Source organism: Doryrhamphus excisus, chromosome 9 (genome assembly GCF_030265055.1).
Source record: "Doryrhamphus excisus isolate RoL2022-K1 chromosome 9, RoL_Dexc_1.0, whole genome shotgun sequence".
NCBI lineage: Eukaryota > Metazoa > Chordata > Actinopteri > Syngnathiformes > Syngnathidae > Doryrhamphus > Doryrhamphus excisus.
In genome coordinates, this window is record NC_080474.1 from 17,401,176 (window position 1) to 17,421,004 (window position 19,829).

A 19,829-nucleotide genomic window follows, 5' to 3' on the forward strand; every position below is an offset into this window, starting at 1 on the left:
AGACACATGCTAACTCGCAAACTAGAGAGCTAGCGACCTAAACGGTAGCCTTCAAGTTATTTCCTTTAAACTCAAATAGCCAAAAACTTACCACTTCCACATAGATAGGGAGGATAACTATTAACAGTTATTTAACCTTTAACATGAACATTAATCAAACGTAATAATTTTTTCTGGGTACATGATACCATACGGGCCGCACTAACATTAAACTTTCATATCAAGGCGGGGGCCTCAAACTAGTGTCCTGCGTGCCACATTTTCCGATGTTTTGATGTGATGTGTTGCATTCGAAATATGTCAAGGAGACAGGAGACAGGAGTATTTGAGGCTCCGTCTAAGTGTGAGCTGATTTTAAAGATAATATACATTTCACTGTTTTGATGAACAGATACGTTACAATGCACAACGAGTCACAAGTGTGGTTGATTTTTCACTCTTCTGATTGGCCAAAACACACATGGCAGTCAGTGAATTACTTTTTTATGTGAACAAACTTTTTTTTTTTAAATCCACTTGTGTTCATGGAGATTTGTTTCACACTGTAGTCGGGGAAATGTGCGTTTTTGAGAATATTCGTGTTTATGTGGACATAGCAATGGACAATAGCGTTCAATAAAGTTACAGTGCAATGTACTCTATTTAACACTGGGAGCTATTCAAAAGCCTGCAGGAGTTGTAAGGAGTTGGCATTAAGTAAGGTCAAATTAAATGTCTACCATCCTGAAGAGAGATTTCACTGTTGATCTTGGACGTTATACACAAACATTTAACTATATGTTGGTTCATGGGTACATGAGTGTGAGTGTCTGCATAAACAGACCGCTAATCACAACAGCAGCGTTTGGTTTGGACACCGGGGGCTCATATAGGACTCAATGCAAGTTCCTTTGCTAATAAAAATCACAGTGTATTCGTGAGATTTACCAGGGTAAATATATTTCCCATCTGGTAGCACGTGGCGTTGGCTAGCTGTAGCTGTGTAGGCCTTGAGTGCGGCGAGCCTCAAGGCCAGGAGTCGACATGTCTGCAATCAAACAAAAAACACAGCAAAAATGTGACCAGTAACAAAGCAAAACATGAAAAATAAAGGTAATAAATACTCAAAAGTCTCTAGTTTACAAAACAGATGATTTATTATTATTATATATTATTATTTGGGGCTGCACGGTGATCAAGTGGTCAGCGCACAGACCTCACCTGAGTTCAATCCCACCCTCGGCCATCTCTGTGCGGAGTTTGCATGTTCTCCACGTGCATGCTTGGGTTTTCTTGGCGACTCCAAATTGTCCATAGGTATGAATGTGAGTGTGAATGGTTGTTTGTCTATATGTGCCCTGTGATTGGCTGGCGACCAGTCCAGGGTGTACCCTGCCTCTCACCCGAAGACAGCTGGGATAGGCTCCAGCACCCCTTGTGAGGATAAGCGGTAGAAAATGAATGGATATATTATTTATTTTTTTATTTTTTTATCCAAATGTGCAAATTTTTCAAAATGTGTTAAAGGAGTTTATTAAAATAATTTGTAAAATGGGGTGGGCTGAATTAAAATACCCATGCCAGGTCTTAGCAAGCCACAATTAAAGTATTAAATGTAGTTTGGGACATTTTTGCAAAGTTTGCATATTCCTAAATGATCATCCCTCCAAAAATTCTGCATATTATATTTTTGCACAAGCAAATGTTCTTATTTTCCTCAAGTGTACTCCATCAACTCTATTATCTGCTCTTGCAAACATCTTGTACACACCTTCATACCATGCTTTTTAATATATGTGTGTCATGGTCTATAATTATGAGTTATAAAAAAAAAAGGGGGTCCCACAATGTGAACCAGCCCTCATTGTCACACGCATACTCACACACACATAACATCATATAATATTAGTTCAAGCTTGTGAGGCCCGCACATCTGTTTTCTCACTCCTTGCCGGAACCCACACACCCTTTCAATTATAGGTGGCACCAAAAAAACATTCTCCACCAAGCACTGACAATTTCAAGTCAGGTAAAGTAAGTTTGAAGCATCACCAGAGTCAGGTTTTGTATTTTGGTATTGAAGTAGTGTAAAGATGCGGGTACTGTAGATATGAAGTTGTACGTGAAGTATCTATGCTTCTTCATAGCAGTGACTGAAGCTGCTTATTGAGTGAGTTCTAGTTGTAGAAGAATGATACTAAGCTATGGTGCGGTTTACATTAGTGTTTTGTTTTATGAAATTATTCATGACGTACTGTATGTTGGTCTCAAACTGTTTGCTTGTTTTCCATATTTTTACACATTTATGCGCAGCACACTTTCTGACTTGTGTGTAAAGATTGAAGAGGTGTTTTTTTTCGAATATTTCATTTTGGCAGAGCGCCCAAAGGGGCGATGTAGGCGCCAGGTTACCAGTCTGCCAGACTGTGAGCTCTGTTTCCTGCTTTATAAAGGCCATCATTAATACGCATAAATGCCATTAAAACTCTTGGCGTTGCAACAAGCTTGGCTCATTGCAGAAACGGCAAATCATCACAGCTGGCCTTTTTGAAGCACCACGTAAGAAAGAGCTCCTTAAGTATGATCCCTAATAAGATGCAGCTTGTCCCGTACTGTATGTCCATATGAAATACATAAAAAGTTAACATACTTACTGTATACTTTGACTTAACAAAGAGCGGTGTTTTCCCGTAGGTTTACAGCTACTTTGCAACAGTTGCCGTAACGTCTGTCGTGTTCCACGGGCCTTTTGATTCAGTGCATATGTCTTTATTTTAAGACAAAACCACCTCCAAAATGTTAGTTTTAGAAGTAGGAGCCTGGTTTATGGCTCTGGCGCAGTGGTTGTGGTGCCGGGATTCATTGGCCTTAACGGGTGGAGATCGGCTACGTATTGACAGCAGTGCAGGTGAGGCACAGGAGCTGTCCGGTTGCTGCGTGTAATTAAGTGAGTTGCCATGTGCCCATTAAGAGTTTCCTGCTACTCGCACCCCCTTTAATGTCTGTTGTAAAACCTAATTAACATGTAAAAACACAGGCGCAAATGACTTCTGCTTTCTGTCCCCGCACATTGCAAATCATCCCCTTATTTAGGCTGACCTCCATTTGTCATTGATCTCTTTGTAACAGCACACAAAATCCATGACCCCTCTATCATTCCTACGCATTCAGTAATCTTTACCTTTACTGATGATTGCAACAGTCAAGCGGTTGGGACCAAAACAGCCAATATTTTGCTTTTTATTGTGTTCATTTTTAATTACATGGTGATGACTTTCCTTTTCTTTGGCACACTTCTGCTTGGTCAGACTTTCAGGAACAAGTTAAAAGCGCTAAAAAGGTGATTGAGTGGAGTATTTTTAACAGCATTTTTTGCTATTGTAATGGTAATGGTAATGGTTTTATTTCATTTGAACATGCATCAGATTACAATTGAATGCATCACATAATCGGTTCACAGTTCCACATGTCCAAAAGGAGTAGGAAGAAGCAAAGCTTATTAAATCCTACCCACCCATCTGGTACTTTTACAATCAGTAACTGTTACATTTGTTCACTTCCTGCTTTCCTAATATAGTTTTTTTTATTTATAAGTTTTTTTTAATATTTAAATTATTTTTATTTTTATATTTTAATTATTTAAATATTTTTATTAATTTATTAATTTTTTTTTTCTTTGTCCCGTACCGAAGTACAAGGTGATATGACCATCCAATGACATAATGGGTACCATAGTAAGTGTCAATATAGTGATATGTATAGCACATTATGTTCACTTCCTGCTTTCCATAATACAGGTTTTTTGGGTTTTTTTTGTTTTTTTTTAATAATGTATGACCATACAATGACATAATGGGTACCATAGTAACTGTGACAAGTATTGTAACAAATACATCAGGCTTTCCGCAGCAATTTCCAGGCTAAAACCCCAATAATTAGAATATTTGACACCATATAAAAGCATTGCAATCATAAAATGATGATAAGTGAGCTATAATGGTCCAAAATAATCTAATTTACCTGACATTTTTGGGGAAGACATATCCTGGGTTCGTTACATCATTTCAGGATGTCATGAGTTTTGAAAGTGGTATTGCTTCTTTTGGGTTTAGTCCATAGGGAAGTAGTATGTTCCATATTGTACTTCTCCCTTGTACAAGTACCGGAATACAATACCAATAACAAAGTCTATCAGCTGCCTGATGTGAATCTGGCGGGTTTTTTTTTTTTTTTATAATGTTCTTAGATCAATTTGTTTAAATTGCCTCCATTTAACTTGCTTGAGTAGAGATTGATATCATGGTAATTACTGGCAATGATTGGTGGGTATTCATTATGCATAAGAGGATGCAAATGTTAAACAGAGGGGCTGTTTGTGCAAAGCAGAGATGCAAGAGATAGCGCAGCCTAGCATGGACGTGACCTCCACTTGAGTGTTCAGGGATTTATTGTGGTCAAGGTAAACGTTAGCATCTGTTAGTCGAAGATAGGAATGTACTAAGTAAAAACAATTGGCTCACACGTGGATCACTTTGTAATACTTTGTGTCCAGTTTCACGCTTCTCCAGTCCACGGCTGACACCCCGACTGAGCAGGAAGAGGGCGCTGTCCATCTCGCCGTTGTCAGATGCGAGCATCGACCTCCAGACGATGATCCGCACTTCGCCTAACTCCTTGGTCGCTTACATCAACAACTCCAGATCCAGCTCGGCTGCCAGCAGCTCTTATGGGCACCTGTCGGTTGGAGGGATCAGGTATCACATGCAGAATATTATATAGTATTTTAGTAAAAACATCATTCATGTGTTTGGGATACACTCCATCATTTTACTGTGTTTTCTTCCAAACAAATGTTCCCATGATCTAAAAGCTTCTGCTTCTCCTTTTATCCCAGCCCCTCATTCAGCTTCCCTCATCCCATTAATCCGGTGGCGTATCAGCAGTTGTTGTCTCAGCAGAGGGGTCTGAATGCCTTCGGCCACACTCCTCCGCTCATTCAGCCGTCCCCGTCCTCTTTCTCTGCGCGCCAACATCCCCTGGCCACGCCCCCGATGCCCGCCGCTCACAACAGCACCAACTCAGAAGCTAACCAGGTGGGAATAATAATGATGGGATGATGGGTGTTGGGCGGATAAACATGAAGTTTTGTCAAATAACTTCCAAAACTCTACTTACATGGAATTCATATGTAAGAGCACAGTGAACAAATGTGATGATACAAAGATGAAATTATGGCAAATATTATTGATCTGGTTTTACATGTAAACACTTGTATGTGGTTTGAAGTCTGCATTTTCAAAGCCATTTGAAAAGGGAGCGTGACTGCATCATCATGCCGTGCCGCCTTAACAATTATTAAATATGGGGTCATTTTTCATTCATTCATTCATTTTCTGCCGCTTTTCCTCACAAGGGACGCGGGGGGTGCTGGAGCCTATCCCAGCTGTCTTCGGGCGAGAGGCGGGGTACACCCTGGACTGGTCGCTAGCCAATCACAGGGCACATATAGACAAACAACCATTCACACTCACATTCATACCTATGGACAATTTGGAGTCGCCAATTAACCTAGCATGTTTTTGGAATGTGGGAGGAAACCGGAATACCCGGAGAAAACCCACGCATGCACGGGGAGAACATGCAAACTCCACACAGAGATGGCTGAGGGTGGGAATCGAACCCTGGTCTCCTAGCTGTGAGGTCTGCGCGCTAACACTAGACCGCCGTGCCGCCCCGGGGTCATTTTTAATTCAGTATATTAATACAGTATATTAACGTTAACATAGATGTACTGAAATCACAATTTCTGATATGGGTATGGGCGGCACGGCGGTCGAGTGGTTAGCGCGCAGACCTCACAGCTAGGAGACCAGGGTTCAATTCCACCCTCGGACATCTCTGTGTGGAGTCTGTGTGTTCTCCTCCGGGTACTCCGGTTTCCTCCCACATTCCAAAAACATGCTAGGTTAATTGGTGACTCCAAATTGTCCATAGGTATGAATGTGAGTGTGAATGGTTGTTTGTCTATATGTGCCCTGTGATTGACTGGCCACCAGTCCAGGGTGTACGCCCGAAGACAGCTGGGATAGGCTCCAGCCCTACCCCCCGCGACCCTCGTGAGGAAAAAGCGGTAGAAAATGAATGAATGAATGAATGATATGGATATTCATAGAAATTTATAATACAGATGATTATAATCATACTTAACTTGAAGTATGTACGTATGTCAAAAATGCTTAATAATAACATCCGAAGTGTACAAATGTGACTCAAATCCCCCATACGATAAACTGTCCGGTGAACTCTCCAAAACCCCAAGTCAGTTGTGTCTCAGGTTAAAAATATGCACAGCACTCCCTTTCTGTTCCATCCACCGTCCTCCCATCTCTTCTGTGTCTTTATGGGGGCCACTGTTAGCACCAGACTCGCTGCTTATGTAAACTTCCCACTCAGTGAATCATTTTCTGGTACATACTGTATATCATCAGTAGTACACGTGCAAAAAGGTGCTGGTGCTTTTGCTATGGGTGGGATTCAGAGCCCATGGTAATGGTAATGGTAATGGTAGCACTGTCATCTGGAAGAAACTCTGAGGAGAAAGGTTGCATTGAGTGGAGCCAGATAAGGTGGTTTGGGTATCTGCAAAGTCCAACCGGTAGGAGGCCTTGGGGAAGACCAAGGACATGGAGGGACATTGTCTCTGATCATTTTCTGGATTGCATGTGTCTAATCTTGTGCATTAAAAAAACAAGAACTTGAGACTGTGTCTGAACAGGTGACCAACCCAAACATCAGTTTCTTCTTGTTAAGCCCTACCTTTGAGGTTTTTAGACGTGCTTTTTAGTTTGTGTGTGTCTAGTCTTGTGGTCTGCGTCTAGGTCTGTGCTCAAACGGATGACCAGCTTCAGCCCCAGTCTTCACTTGTTGTGCCTAATCTGGGTTGTTTGTTTGCATTGTATTTTATTGTATTGTATTGTAATGGTTGTTGTATTTTGATGTATATAGATAATGTTTTTAAATGAGTATTTTAAATCACCACCTTTCTTTGTTTTATCATCAACAACCAACTGTTGCAAACTCAATTTTTGAAGCAATGATGTCTTGCTGTCCGTTATTACTATTTTTTTGTAAAGTAATAATTAGCCTAGGTACCTCTACCAATTTGTAGTTACAAGGGTATTAAGGTGGTATTCTTACGTTTCTCATATCATTCAATCAGAGATTCAATTGCGGATATAGTATATAGAGCCAAGGGATGGGATTGTTTGGTGACTATCAGATTCATTAAATGGTTCACTGGTTAATTATGCAAATCTGTCATTATCTGTCTATCAGAACGCTAGTGGAGATCCAGCCGTGAGCAGCACGGTCAACCAACTGAACTCCAAGAGGACCAAGGTTAAGATGGAGGCAGAAGGCCCACTGCCCATCTCACCAACTTCTCAGGTAAGGAACTCACCTCTAAACTGTGCATAAAAGTTTCAGATTCTCTGATTAGTTTTTTTACAATTTAACAATGCATTGATATTATTTATATAGTTATGTTATATATGCTAAAATAATAACAAGCAGTACACTACAACATCATCTAGAGCACTTCACTCTTCAATATTTATCAAAAAATGCCAACAATATAAAACCTTTTCAGTAAATTATACCTACAACCTCATTTTGGGCATAACCTGGCTTGTTCAACATTTTTGCTCTAATCAACCAATCAGAGGACAGAACAGTGCTGGTGTTACTGTAGAGCTGGCCCTGACAGGCAAATCTGAAATCGGTTACGGAAACAGCCCATTGCCAACAGTGTGTATTTGACACGGGCCAGCGCTCCTGATTCTGAAGGCCCTGGACCATATTAGATGAACATAGCAACACACAGAAGCTGAATTCTGATTGGACAAAAATATCTTAGCATACACGGGAAGTATTGCAAGTTTGGGTTGTGGGGGCAGGGAACCCCGGGAACCCCCCCAGACGTATAATTGACTAAAATAAAGAAACTAATCCAATAGAATAATTTCATACAATGTCAACCCCCACTCTGCTTTGTATCAAGTCTCATCTACTTGGAGCTGCTGTGACACTATCCCTTGGATTATCGTAGTGACATGACATGGATATTTTATTTTTCTTTTAGGACCAGAGTGGAGGGATGTTGGACTTGAGTGAAGATCTGGATAAAGACGAGTGCAAGCAGGAACCCGAGGCCATATACGAGACCAACTGCCACTGGGAGGGTTGTAGCAAGGAGTATGACACCCAGGACCAACTTGTCCATGTGAGGATCAAAAACACACATATTTATTTATTTAATAGCACACTTATTCTCTTTTTTTTTATACCAATTTCATTAGCGCTATCAGTGTGCTTGATGTGTTTACACCACAAAAAAAGTGAATTGACAATGTTTTCATGTGGATTGGTCACTGATCCTGACGGCCAACATTGATGAGGCTTCCCTCGCCAAATCTATCCCAAGCCTTGCAGCTGTGCACCCTCGGCCTCCAGCCCCTGACCCTTAACCCCTGACCCGTATCTCTCACTCAGCAATACCCTCTCCGCACTGAAACCAAGAGGGCCGTTCATAAATCCGTTATCATGCCAGCAACGTTGGAGTTTTAGTGGCCTATTTTTTGACCACATTCATTGTCAAAAGGCATGTTCACAGATTGGAGTGGACTTAAGCATCCACGTCAGGACCGAAAGTCACTTGGCCTACACTCACGCTGAGTTTTTGTGCTATTACGTTTCTTCTTCTAGTACGCTGTTTTCTTTGATTTTGTGGATTATTTCCAGTCTAATTTTAAGTCGTTAAATACTTACAAAGGGAGCGATCGCATTATTGAGATGACACGTCTTTATCACACACACACAAATAAATATAGTTGTGAATGGGGTGAGAGTTCCGTGGGTTTGAATTTTGGATCATTTTGTGTCTCTGTATTTTTATTATCCAGTGATGCCTTGGTTAACAAACCAAAATGGACTCTAACCAAAACTAATTTTCTTCTAGACAATAATGTCAATTCAATTAATGTGTCCCAAAATTTTGTAGACAATAGTTTTACATGCAGAAAATGATGTCCAAATTGTTACAAAGTGAATAGACAACTGAACATTTAACGTCACTTGTATCTAGTTTTATTGGGGGAAACCATCAATAACACAAAGTGATAACATTATTCTACTGCAACCGTTGTATACGTTGTATAATGTTGTATAACGTTGTATAAACGGGAAAAATGAGACAGAAACACAGTGTCACCATGGAGTTGCATACACAAGGGATGCTGCGTATCTATGTAGTATCTTTGTGTTTGCACGCAGCCGATGACTGAGCCTTGTCATCACATTTACATAACTCTGAAATGACGACAGTCTTCTTTTTAAGACATAAAATTCGGACTTAAACAATGCATTCCAAACAACGAATATGGGCAGTATTTTGGACCCTAAACACAAAATTCAAGCAAAAAATGTTCGGTTTTTAACCAAAAAATACACTAACCAGGGCAGACCTTAACCAAGGTACCATTGTATTATTTTTTTTTGTATGTTATGAATTCACGCCCCGGCCCAGTGGGCCCAGGCACGGTATGATTGGTCTAGTGTGAGTATGCACTTTGGCCCACCTCCGAATCCCTGGACACAAACTCCAGGGGAGTTGGGGAGGGTTAGACAGTCACCCAGGAAAGAATGTGTGGTGTGATTGAGGGTGTAGATGGACAATGTTTGGCCAGTGGATTCCTGAATCCTGACGGGACCACGGGATCTCCAATTTCTCTCAACCTTAAACACCCTGGGGTGCAATTTTGAATTACCTCTACCAAAAGCCCTGACAACAACTCCCAAAGCCCTTAGGGTTACACGCGCACCTGTGACTGCTTCGAGAGCCCCCATGTAAAGGCGTCACAGTGGCGTGGAACCTGAAAATAGCAGCTCCACACTGGTTTCCATTCCTCTTCCTTCACCCAAAATAGACGTCACTGAGCTTTTTTTTTTTATGGTGAAAAAGTGACGACATAAGTGGAGGAAATGAAGTGGTTCCTTTCCATGTGCATATGTTTGATAGCTCATTCACTCATGTGTTCTACAGCTTCCACAATGTAAGTTGTACTGAAGCATCCCAATCAAGTAAGATTTAATGGAAAAGAGAGACTACAAGCTAGTCACAAGTGATTTATTGACTGAGGAAGTCCCAATTTCTTGCAGACATCCTGAACAAACAGACAAACACTTTTTATAGTTTTTGTCTCCTGTTGACAGAAGCGACAGTAAGTGTCAGGGTTTATTTATGGCACCGTCTTTCACAATGTGTGTTTGTCATTATTGTTCGTGCGCTCACAGGATAACACGGGAAAATAATCTGGTGGGAAATAGACAAGAATTTGCTGACCCTCGTCTTGCGGTGAAGCTGTGCATCTGTATCCTTGTAACGTTGTATCATCGTCTCCTCAGCACATCAACAATGACCACATCCATGGCGAGAAGAAGGAGTTTGTGTGTCGCTGGGAGGAGTGTACACGGGAGCAGAAGCCTTTCAAGGCCCAGTACATGCTGGTGGTCCACATGAGGAGACACACGGGCGAGAAACCACATAAATGCACAGTACGTACAAAGAAAGCTGGGATGCATAATTTAAAACAAGTGAGACGGACCGACTGTCGGACTGTATATACTTAGGAAGCAATGATGCAATTATCTAACATACATGTAACATACATCCATAAGATGTACTGCACTTTCTATATCATATTTTTAAACGCCACACCCTTAGTGGTTTGATTATCGCTCCCTCGCTATATCGTGTTTAATCAGAAATGTATTAATTAATACATGATTGCTGTTTTGTGATAGACTACTAGTCTATTATTAGTCAAAACATACTGAAATACAAGTTATATATCATGGTCACTAGTAGTTGGTAGTAATGACACATTGAGACATTACCTTACATTAAATTACCTTAACACTGCATGAAGTCTTGGAGGTCTGACATGATAAGAGTAAAAAAAAAAATTCCTCCCATTCCGTGTGGAAGTGGTAAGTTTTTGGCTTTGCTTGTTAGCGTGCTAACTCGCTCGCTAGAGTCTCTGCAGCATAATAGTTGAGCAATGTGTTGTAAACAAAGAATAATAGGAGTTCTAATAATGTTACAAAAAAGTATTTAGAAAGTCATAAACAGTTTTTTATATATTAATTTATAACATAACATATCATAATTTATTAACAGGAATGCTATATAACCCTAACCATTCTTTTGTTTTTTTGGAAGTATTTTTCTGTGTGAAACCATGTGAGATGCATCAAACTGTTTTCATTCTATGTCTGTCAGAGCTCGGTAGAGGGGGGGCAGGAGAGCTAATTTGCATGAAATACCAAAAACAGACCCCACAACTGTGGGGCATTTTACAAAATGTGTGTTCTAATTTTTGTCTAAATGCATGTCACATGAACAAACTGTGACAGAATTGCGTAATATGTCATCTCTGACATGAACAAACACAAGAAAAAGACAAATAAATACCACAGCTCCCATAGTCATTCCCGCTGTGTCACTTTCTATTGGTGTCTATTTGCAGTTTGAGGGCTGTTCAAAAGCATACTCCCGTCTTGAGAACCTCAAGACCCACCTCCGGTCCCACACTGGCGAGAAGCCCTACGTGTGTGAACATGAAGGCTGCAATAAGGCCTTCTCCAATGCTTCAGATCGAGCCAAGCACCAGAACCGCACACATTCTAATGAGGTATGTCAACTGCTTTAGGGGAAAGCTTCCATGTAGTATTTGACGCAATGTCTTTCATGGTGTACATGTACACGATGCTTGGATTAACATACACATGCTATACGTCCTTGTATTGCTGAATTGCAGTTCTTTTATTTAAAAAAAGTGTCATGGTAATAGATTTATTTCATTAGAACATGCATCAGATTACAATTGAATGCATCACATAATCAGTTCACAGTTCCACATGTCCAAAAGGAGTAGGAAGAAGCAAAGCTTATTAAATCCTACCCCTGGTACTTTTTTATCTGGTACTTTTACAATCCGTAACTGTTACATTTGTTCACTTCCTGCTTTCCTAATATATTTTTATATTTTTAAGTTTTTTTTATTTTTATATTTTTGTTTTTATTTTTATATTTTACTTATTTTTATTTTTATATTTTACTTATTTTTATATTTTAATATTTTTTATTTTTATGTTTTAATTATTTTTATTTCTTTATTTATTTTTTTTTTTTTTATTTGTCCCGTACCGAAGTACAAGGTGATATGAGCATACAATGACATAATGGGTACCATAGTAACTGTCAATATAGCATTGTTTGAGGGTCTTACTCAATCCAAGTGTCAAATCTCTTTTGACAGAAACCATACGTATGTAAAATCCCGGGTTGCACCAAACGCTACACAGACCCCAGCTCTCTCAGGAAACACGTTAAGACTGTTCATGGACCTGAAGCTCACATCACCAAGAAACAGCGAAGTGATGCTCCTCCGAGACTTCCGCCGCCTAAAGACAACGGAGAGAACGATTTCCATTCCAAGAATGGCACAGGAAGTATGGATGACACGAGCGACGCCAAAGGCACCTCGAGAGGCATGGAAGACTGCCTCAAAGTCAAATCAATCAAGACTGAAAATTCTATCGTGAGTCCTGATATTCAACTTGAAATAACATTTTATTATGATAACATATAATGTCGTTGCATGACTTGTTTACAGCATGAAGAGACTTTCACTGACTTACTCTCTATAATTTACTAACATGGCTAAACCTCCATCCCTCCTAATTCCTATATTTAGTTTTATGCCTTTCTCTTTCCCTTATAACCTTCCAAATGGACAGTCTTCATTGAGGTGAGCATTCCATCTGTTTCCTGAGGGGGTTCATGTCTCTGATGTAACACCAGATCACAGCTCCAATAACTCTCCCTATCTCTCTTTAATTGCCATTGTTCCCCTGAAACAAAGGAAGTGAACAAGCTACAGGTATAGAAGCATAATCCAGATTATGTCTCACATTATTTATTCAAGGGATTTTAATCTAGATTGTACTTTATTTATCCCACAACGGGGAAATTTAGATGCGATAGCAGAAGAAAGATACAAAAACACAATAAAAGTATACAAGAAAGATAACAATGTACTATGAAAAAATCTCAGATAAACATATTTAAACTTTAGCCTGGCTGTGAGGCTCCCTTTAAAGCAGTGGTTCTTAATCATTTAATAAAATATATATATTTAATATATTGATATAATTTTACAAAAAAAAAATTGACAAAATCAAAATATTGCTAATTACTGATGTAATTTTACCAAAAAAATTACTGCAATAAAAAAAACAAAAATTTGAATATAATAATAAAATGAAATACATTTTAAAAAGCAAATTTTTCAACCAAACTTGCAGGGATGTAAATACTAATTAACTGGCATCAACTGTCATTGAGTAGTAGTTTAAGTAGTAATTGTGGGATTAGAATTAAGTACTGTTTTGGGATTTTACTAGCATCATTAATACATATATTACATTAATTCATTCATTTTCTACCGCTTTTCCTCACGAGCGTCGCGGGGGTGCTGGAGCCTATCTTTGGGTGAAAGGCTGGGTACACCCTGGACTGGTGGCCAGCCAATCACAGGGCACATATAGACAAACAACCATTCACACTCACATTCATACCTATGGACAATTTGGAGTGGCCAATTAACCTAGCATGTTTTTGGAATGTGGGAAAGAAACCGGAGTACCCGGAGAAAACCCACTCATGCACGGGGGAGAACATGCAAACGCCACACAGAGATATACTGCTAGCATCAGACGTCATAGCTGTGCATGTTTGTCAGCACTGGTCATTGTCATCTGTGTCATAAATAAGTCCATTCCCATTTCTATGATATCTTCTGTAGTTTGCTTACATTCATTTGTCCCATGCTGTCATCCACCAGATGTATCAGTCCAGTCCTGGTGGTCACTCATCATGTAGCAGTCAGCCGTCACCTCTCAGCAGCACCAACAACAACGACAGTGGGGTAGAGATGGCAATGCACAGCGGGGGCAGCTTCGGAGACCTCAGTGCGCAGGACGAGTGCCCCATGGTCGACTCCACTGTTCCCGCCGGGGGCCAACAGGCTGGGTTGGGGCTCCAGTTAAGGAAAGCGGTGGGTCACTGTGGAATCAAAATGGAGACGATCAAGAAAGAAAGACTGAAGACATTGAGGGACCCTTGTCCGTGGGTCAACTCGGCACCACAGCTGCCGCAGGGCCATTGCAACAGCACAAAGCTGCCCCCCATACCTGCGGTTGGTAAGTACCGTCATTTGATTGGAATTTGATTGGAATCTTGCGGCTCATTTGTGGCCTTGAGGTCACATGGTTAAACCAGGACCTGGTCTGAGAAAACAGGATGTTTGGTCACCTTGATACCGTGTTTATACACCCAAATTATCTTCTGGAGAACTTTGTACTATAAATCCTTCTTCATCTACAGGTTCCCTGATGGAGCACTCCAACCTGACAACGAATCTGGGCATCTCACACCCTGGCCAACGCTCCGGAGATCAGTCTTTATGTGAAGTCACTTTGCTGAACCAGCTGAACGATCGGCGTAACAGCACAACCAGCACCATCAGCTCAGCATACACCATGAGTCGGCGTTCCTCCGGCATTTCACCGTGCTATTCCAGCCGGCGTTCCAGCGAAGCGTCACAATTTGGGGCTAACCGTCATAACAATATCAGTTCAGCTGATTCCTACGACCCAATTTCTACTGATTTGTCCCGCCGTTCCAGTGAGGCTAGCCAGTGTGGGGGTGGCGGCGTCGGTGGAGTAGGAGGTGGAACTCTCCCGAGCCTTCTCAGTCTAACGCCAGCTCAGCATTATCGTCTAAAAGCGAAATACGCCGCTGCCATCGGCGGCGCTCCGCCGACGCCTCTGCCGAATATGGAACGAATGAGTCTTAGGACGCGCATGACGCTCTACGGTGACGCTCAGGAATGCTCATTGCACCAATACCACCAACCCGCCTCTGGAAATGTGCCTCGGCGATGCAGCGATATTGCATATGGCAACCACAGCATGATGCCCCATGAGGTGCCTGCGAACATTCCACGCCGAGCCAGTGACCCGGTGTGCCGTCCCACCGTTGACCCGCTTGCCTTTCCGGCGGTGCAGCGGTATAACAGCATGAACAGCATGAACAGTTCCTCGGAACGTCACCAAGCATTGTCCATGCAGGGTTACACTCGCTCGGATGGCAACCTGCAACGCTACCCGTTTGCGCCGAGACCCCCAAGCATTTCAGAAAATGTTGTTATGGAAAACATGGCAGTAGATGGGATCTTGACTGGGAGCGAACAAGGTACAGAGGATGATATAGTTCTTCCGGACGACATGGTGCAATACCTGAGGTCCCAAAACCCTGGAAGTCAAGGTCACAACTTTGGGCAAGGGAACTACAAACTTAATAACCAGTCTCAGGGCTATCAGACAGGACTTGCCCCACCGGCGTCACTTTATTCCCAGAGAAGGATGGCAATGGCTGAGCCCTCAATGCCGCAGTCGGGTCAGGATATGGATCACAGTGGCTCCCAACAGCTCTCGGCGTCATCACATCCGAATAAGAATAATATGCCGGTGCAGTGGAATGAAGTGAGTTCAGGGACGGTGGACACCGTAACCAGGCTCTCGAAACAACACCAACACTCTCTCAGGGGAAACCTTGCCCTTGTTCCTCAGAGGCACAATTTTGGTTCTTTCCAGTCACAAAGTCCGAACCTTAGCAGCAACCAGCAGGTACTATCAATGAGCCAGAATATGTTTATGCAAGGCTATGCAAACCATAGCAGCAGAAGGTTGAATAATCCGCCACCACAAAGACAGTGCAACAATTCTAACTTAAATGAAGAAATGACCGTACCAGGATTCTGTCAGGATTCAATCCAAAATTCCATTTCAGCGACCAATAACGTGAGACCCACTCGGAATGCCGCAGTGGCTCAAGAACTGCAAGGTTACAGAGGAAGAACACAACCTGGTGTGTATTCCCACGTGAACCACGAACAGCAGCACCATGCTGGGTCTCAACAGGACAATATCCATAATGGCGGCAGGGGAATATTACAACCAAGACCTCCAGTAGACCCCAAACATAATATAAGACACACCGGGTCTGGAATGACTCAGTTGAACCGAGTACCCAGGTTAGTTGATGTGACCCCCAGCCTGCGTAATGACACCTCAGAGGCAAGTCCAAAAAGGCCCAGCGGGTCAGGAACGCAACAAAACAACTCTGCGGTGAATCCAAACTTCCACACAAGACAGATTCAAATGTTTGACCAAACTCCTCCCAGTTTGGACGCGCCAGTGTCCCCCAGTGTAAACCAGCCCCCTGCCAATCACAATCTAACTCCAAGCAACATGGCGTCACCAGGGGTCAATCAGGTCTCCAGCAGTACCGCCGATTCTTCCACAGGTGGAATCGGTTGTGCAGAACACACCCAAATAGATTTTGACTCCATGTTAGATGATGGGGATCATTCCAGTCTGATGTCGGGCACATTGAGTCCTGGTCTTCTGCAGAGCCTTTCCCAGAATTCATCTCGTCTCACCACACCTCGTAACTCTGTTACCCTTGCATCTGTACCGGCGGGGATCGGTAACATGGCCATTGGAGATATGAGCTCCATGCTGACAGCGTTGGCTGAAGAAAGTAAGTTCCTCAACATGATGAGTTGAGCAAGAACATCTTAGAAGCTCTTTACCCTCAACCGTTTATATATCGGGAATATATGGACATGAAAAAGCACTGATTGGACAGTAACAGAGTGGCCATTTTCTCTTGTTTTGTTGTCATTGTCAGATGGATTGTGATATTTGCATCAAACATAAAAGTGTATAGGATACTTTAAGAATCACTCCATAGTTCTAAGGACTGATCCCCTGCTCATATGAAGATTACTCCCTATTATAAATACATATACAGTCCATTTAGGTTTATTTTAACAGGGATGGAATATCAAGATAATTAATAATACATGAAACAAATGTTATATATTTGTACTTAATTGAGTGAGATAAGGGCTGCACGGTGGTCGAGTGGATAGCGCGCAGACCTCACAGCTAGGAGACCAGGGTTCAATTCCACCCTCTGCCATCTCTGTGTGGAGTTTGCACGTGTGGGTTTTCTCCGGGTTAACGTGCTAGGTTAATTAGCGACTCCAAATTGTCCATAGGTATGAATGTGAGTGTGAATGGTTGTTTGTCTATATGTGCCCTGTGATTGGCTGGCCACCAGTCCAGGGTGTACCCCGCCTCTCGCCCAAAGACAGCTGGGATAGGCTCCAGCACCGCCCGCGACCCTCGTGAGGAAAAGCGGTAGAAAATGAATGAATGAGTGAGATTAGTATATGATCAGGCTGCACGGTGTGGGAGTGGTTAGCACACAGGCCACACAGCTTGGAGACCCGAGTTCAATTCCACTCTCTGCAATATTTGTGTGGAGTTTGCATGTTCTCGCAGTGTTATGCACTAACTAGTTACCTGTTTTTAATTTTTATTCAATACCCCCATGACAATTATTGTACCCCAGGGGTCGAGTAGCCCACCTAGGGAACGTAGGTTCTAGAATACTGGAAAATATTACGTCTTAGTCATTAAAAGAGGATGTGTGATTCCTGAAACGACGAAAGAAACACAAAATTAAATATTTATTTTGTCAAAACCTTTGACCTAAAACGCATTAATTTACTCTTACAAAGTGCAAATCAAGTATTTATCAAAAATAATCATAATAAAAGTATATATATTACAACATTTTTAACAATTGCAATTTCAGTAAACAGAAAATATACCAAAATGTGATATATTCTTGAAAGTTTTTCTTAATTATGTGAAATAAGTGATAAGTGAAAATTTGTAGGGGCTGCACGGCGACCTAGTGGTTAGTACGCATGCCTAACAGCAAGGAGACCCGAGTTCAATACCACCCTCGGCCATCTCTGTGTGGAGTCTGCACATTCTCCCCGTGCATGCATGGGTTTTCTCCGGGGATTCCAAAAACATGCTAGGTTAATTAGCGACTCCAAATTGTCCATAGGTATGAATGTGAGTGTGAATGGTTGTTTGTCTATATGTGCCCTGTGATTGGCTGGCCACCAGTGTAGCCCGAAGACAGCTGGGATAGGCTCTACCAAGTACTAAGCAATGTTTTGTATTGCGATTAAATACGTATTGATTATTCTCTCTGTTAAAATAAACATCTAAAAAATGGACTGTTCATACTCATACCTTTTGTAATGTAACGGAAACTCAACAGGGGATCAAATACATATTTTTCCCATTGTATATAAAGTATATATACTGTACACTGTACTGTAGCTCACGGTGCACTGAACACATCACATAGTGCCTTGCAGAGAACATCAAGGTTAAGCATTAATTATCGCTACTGCAGCAGGAAAGCAGCAGGCTATGTTTTTTTTGGATGATACTGTACGGTACTCGCTTTAAGTTAAGCTATAGGCTTTTTGATCTCTAAACTAGGGCTACCAAATGTGTTTGTTGTGTCATAAAGTTAAATGCTAACCAGTTTCTTTGACAACCAATTGACATACAGGACATGATCTGCAGAATGTTCAGAGGCCTGGTCGCCCGGCATTATTTTGTACAGACTTTCTTTTTGATCATGGTGTGACCTCTTGAGGATGCCCCCTCTGGATCAGAGAGGCATGAACTTTCCCGGGTGTCAAACCTCAAGGGTAAATAATTGAAAATGACAAGGGTATGCCTTGGTCTATGAAGGCGCACGGACCCCTGTGTGTGATGGGGGAACATTCTCTTAAAGAATTTACAAGTACCTCTGTGTGTTCTTAATGGGAGCCAAGTCTAATTAACACATTCATAACATCACCCCCAACATTTTTTTTTTTTTTGCTGCAACCATACGTCCCTCGGGATTTGGATGAACTGCAGAATTCAGGAAGGGACAGACTTTGATATTCAAAATCCAGTTTTGGCAAATTCCTCGGTTTAATTACGTGCTGTGTATTTCTAAGTAGCTTTTGTATCGGGGTGTAACGGTACGCCATGATCACGCTTTAGTACGTACCTCGGTTTTTTAAGGTCGTGGTTCGGTTTATTTTGGGTACAGTAAGGGAACAAAATGCAAACCAGTGCAAACAGCTTTAAGGATTCGAAAAACTGCAAACTCAGAGTAGTACACTCTCCGATATTCTATAAAAGGTCTGGATTCTCCTTGGCATCATTGCCATGACTCCTGCCAGCCAATGCCTGGGCTGCGCTGTATTTGTTTACCGTTTCTTGTCCGTGTGGGAATTGGTACGGTTCCGTACCAAACTGAATATTTTGTACCGAAAAATCAGATTAGGAATACATGTACCGTTACACCCCTACTTTTTTTTAATGTCTTTTGTTTGTGTATGTTCTTATAAACTTTTACAAAGTGTGTTTGGGTTTGTGTGACAGTGTATATAACTTTTGTACATTTCAAATAAAATATGTCCTTTTTTTGGTTTTAAAGTACTGAGTGATGTCATGTTAAATGCTCTCTGGTAAGTTCAAATAACATTGGTTATTATATATTATAATCGGGGGATGTTTAAATATGTACCTCCTATGATGTGCCTTGTTAGCTAGCTCATATTAACTAATGTCGTCTCTGGTAAGTTCAAATAACATTGGTTATTATATATTATATTATAACCGGGGGAAGTTTTTCAAGTTTTTGTTGTTAGGGTTGTTGACCTAGCAAAATATGTACCTCCCATGACGTGCCTTGTTAGCTAGCTCATATTAACTAATGTCGTCTCTGGTAA

General features: G+C 41.5%; 1 protein-coding gene across 2 annotated transcripts in view; it reads left to right on the top strand.

Moving 5' to 3' along the window:
• gli2a (GLI family zinc finger 2a) overlaps window positions 1-19,533 on the top strand; it is a 72,311-nt gene extending 52,778 nt beyond the window's left edge. For both annotated transcript variants that reach the window (XM_058082359.1, XM_058082358.1), the window contains exons 6-14: window positions 4,532-4,733; window positions 4,874-5,072; window positions 7,315-7,425; window positions 8,120-8,260; window positions 10,441-10,590; window positions 11,565-11,729; window positions 12,357-12,638; window positions 13,944-14,301; window positions 14,486-19,533. In XM_058082359.1, coding sequence (XP_057938342.1) covers window positions 4,532-4,733; window positions 4,874-5,072; window positions 7,315-7,425; window positions 8,120-8,260; window positions 10,441-10,590; window positions 11,565-11,729; window positions 12,357-12,638; window positions 13,944-14,301; window positions 14,486-16,731 — 3,854 coding nt within the window. In that variant the 3' untranslated portion in view covers window positions 16,732-19,533. The remainder of the gene's footprint in view (window positions 1-4,531; window positions 4,734-4,873; window positions 5,073-7,314; window positions 7,426-8,119; window positions 8,261-10,440; window positions 10,591-11,564; window positions 11,730-12,356; window positions 12,639-13,943; window positions 14,302-14,485) is intronic.
• Window positions 19,534-19,829: the final 296 nt, after the last annotated feature.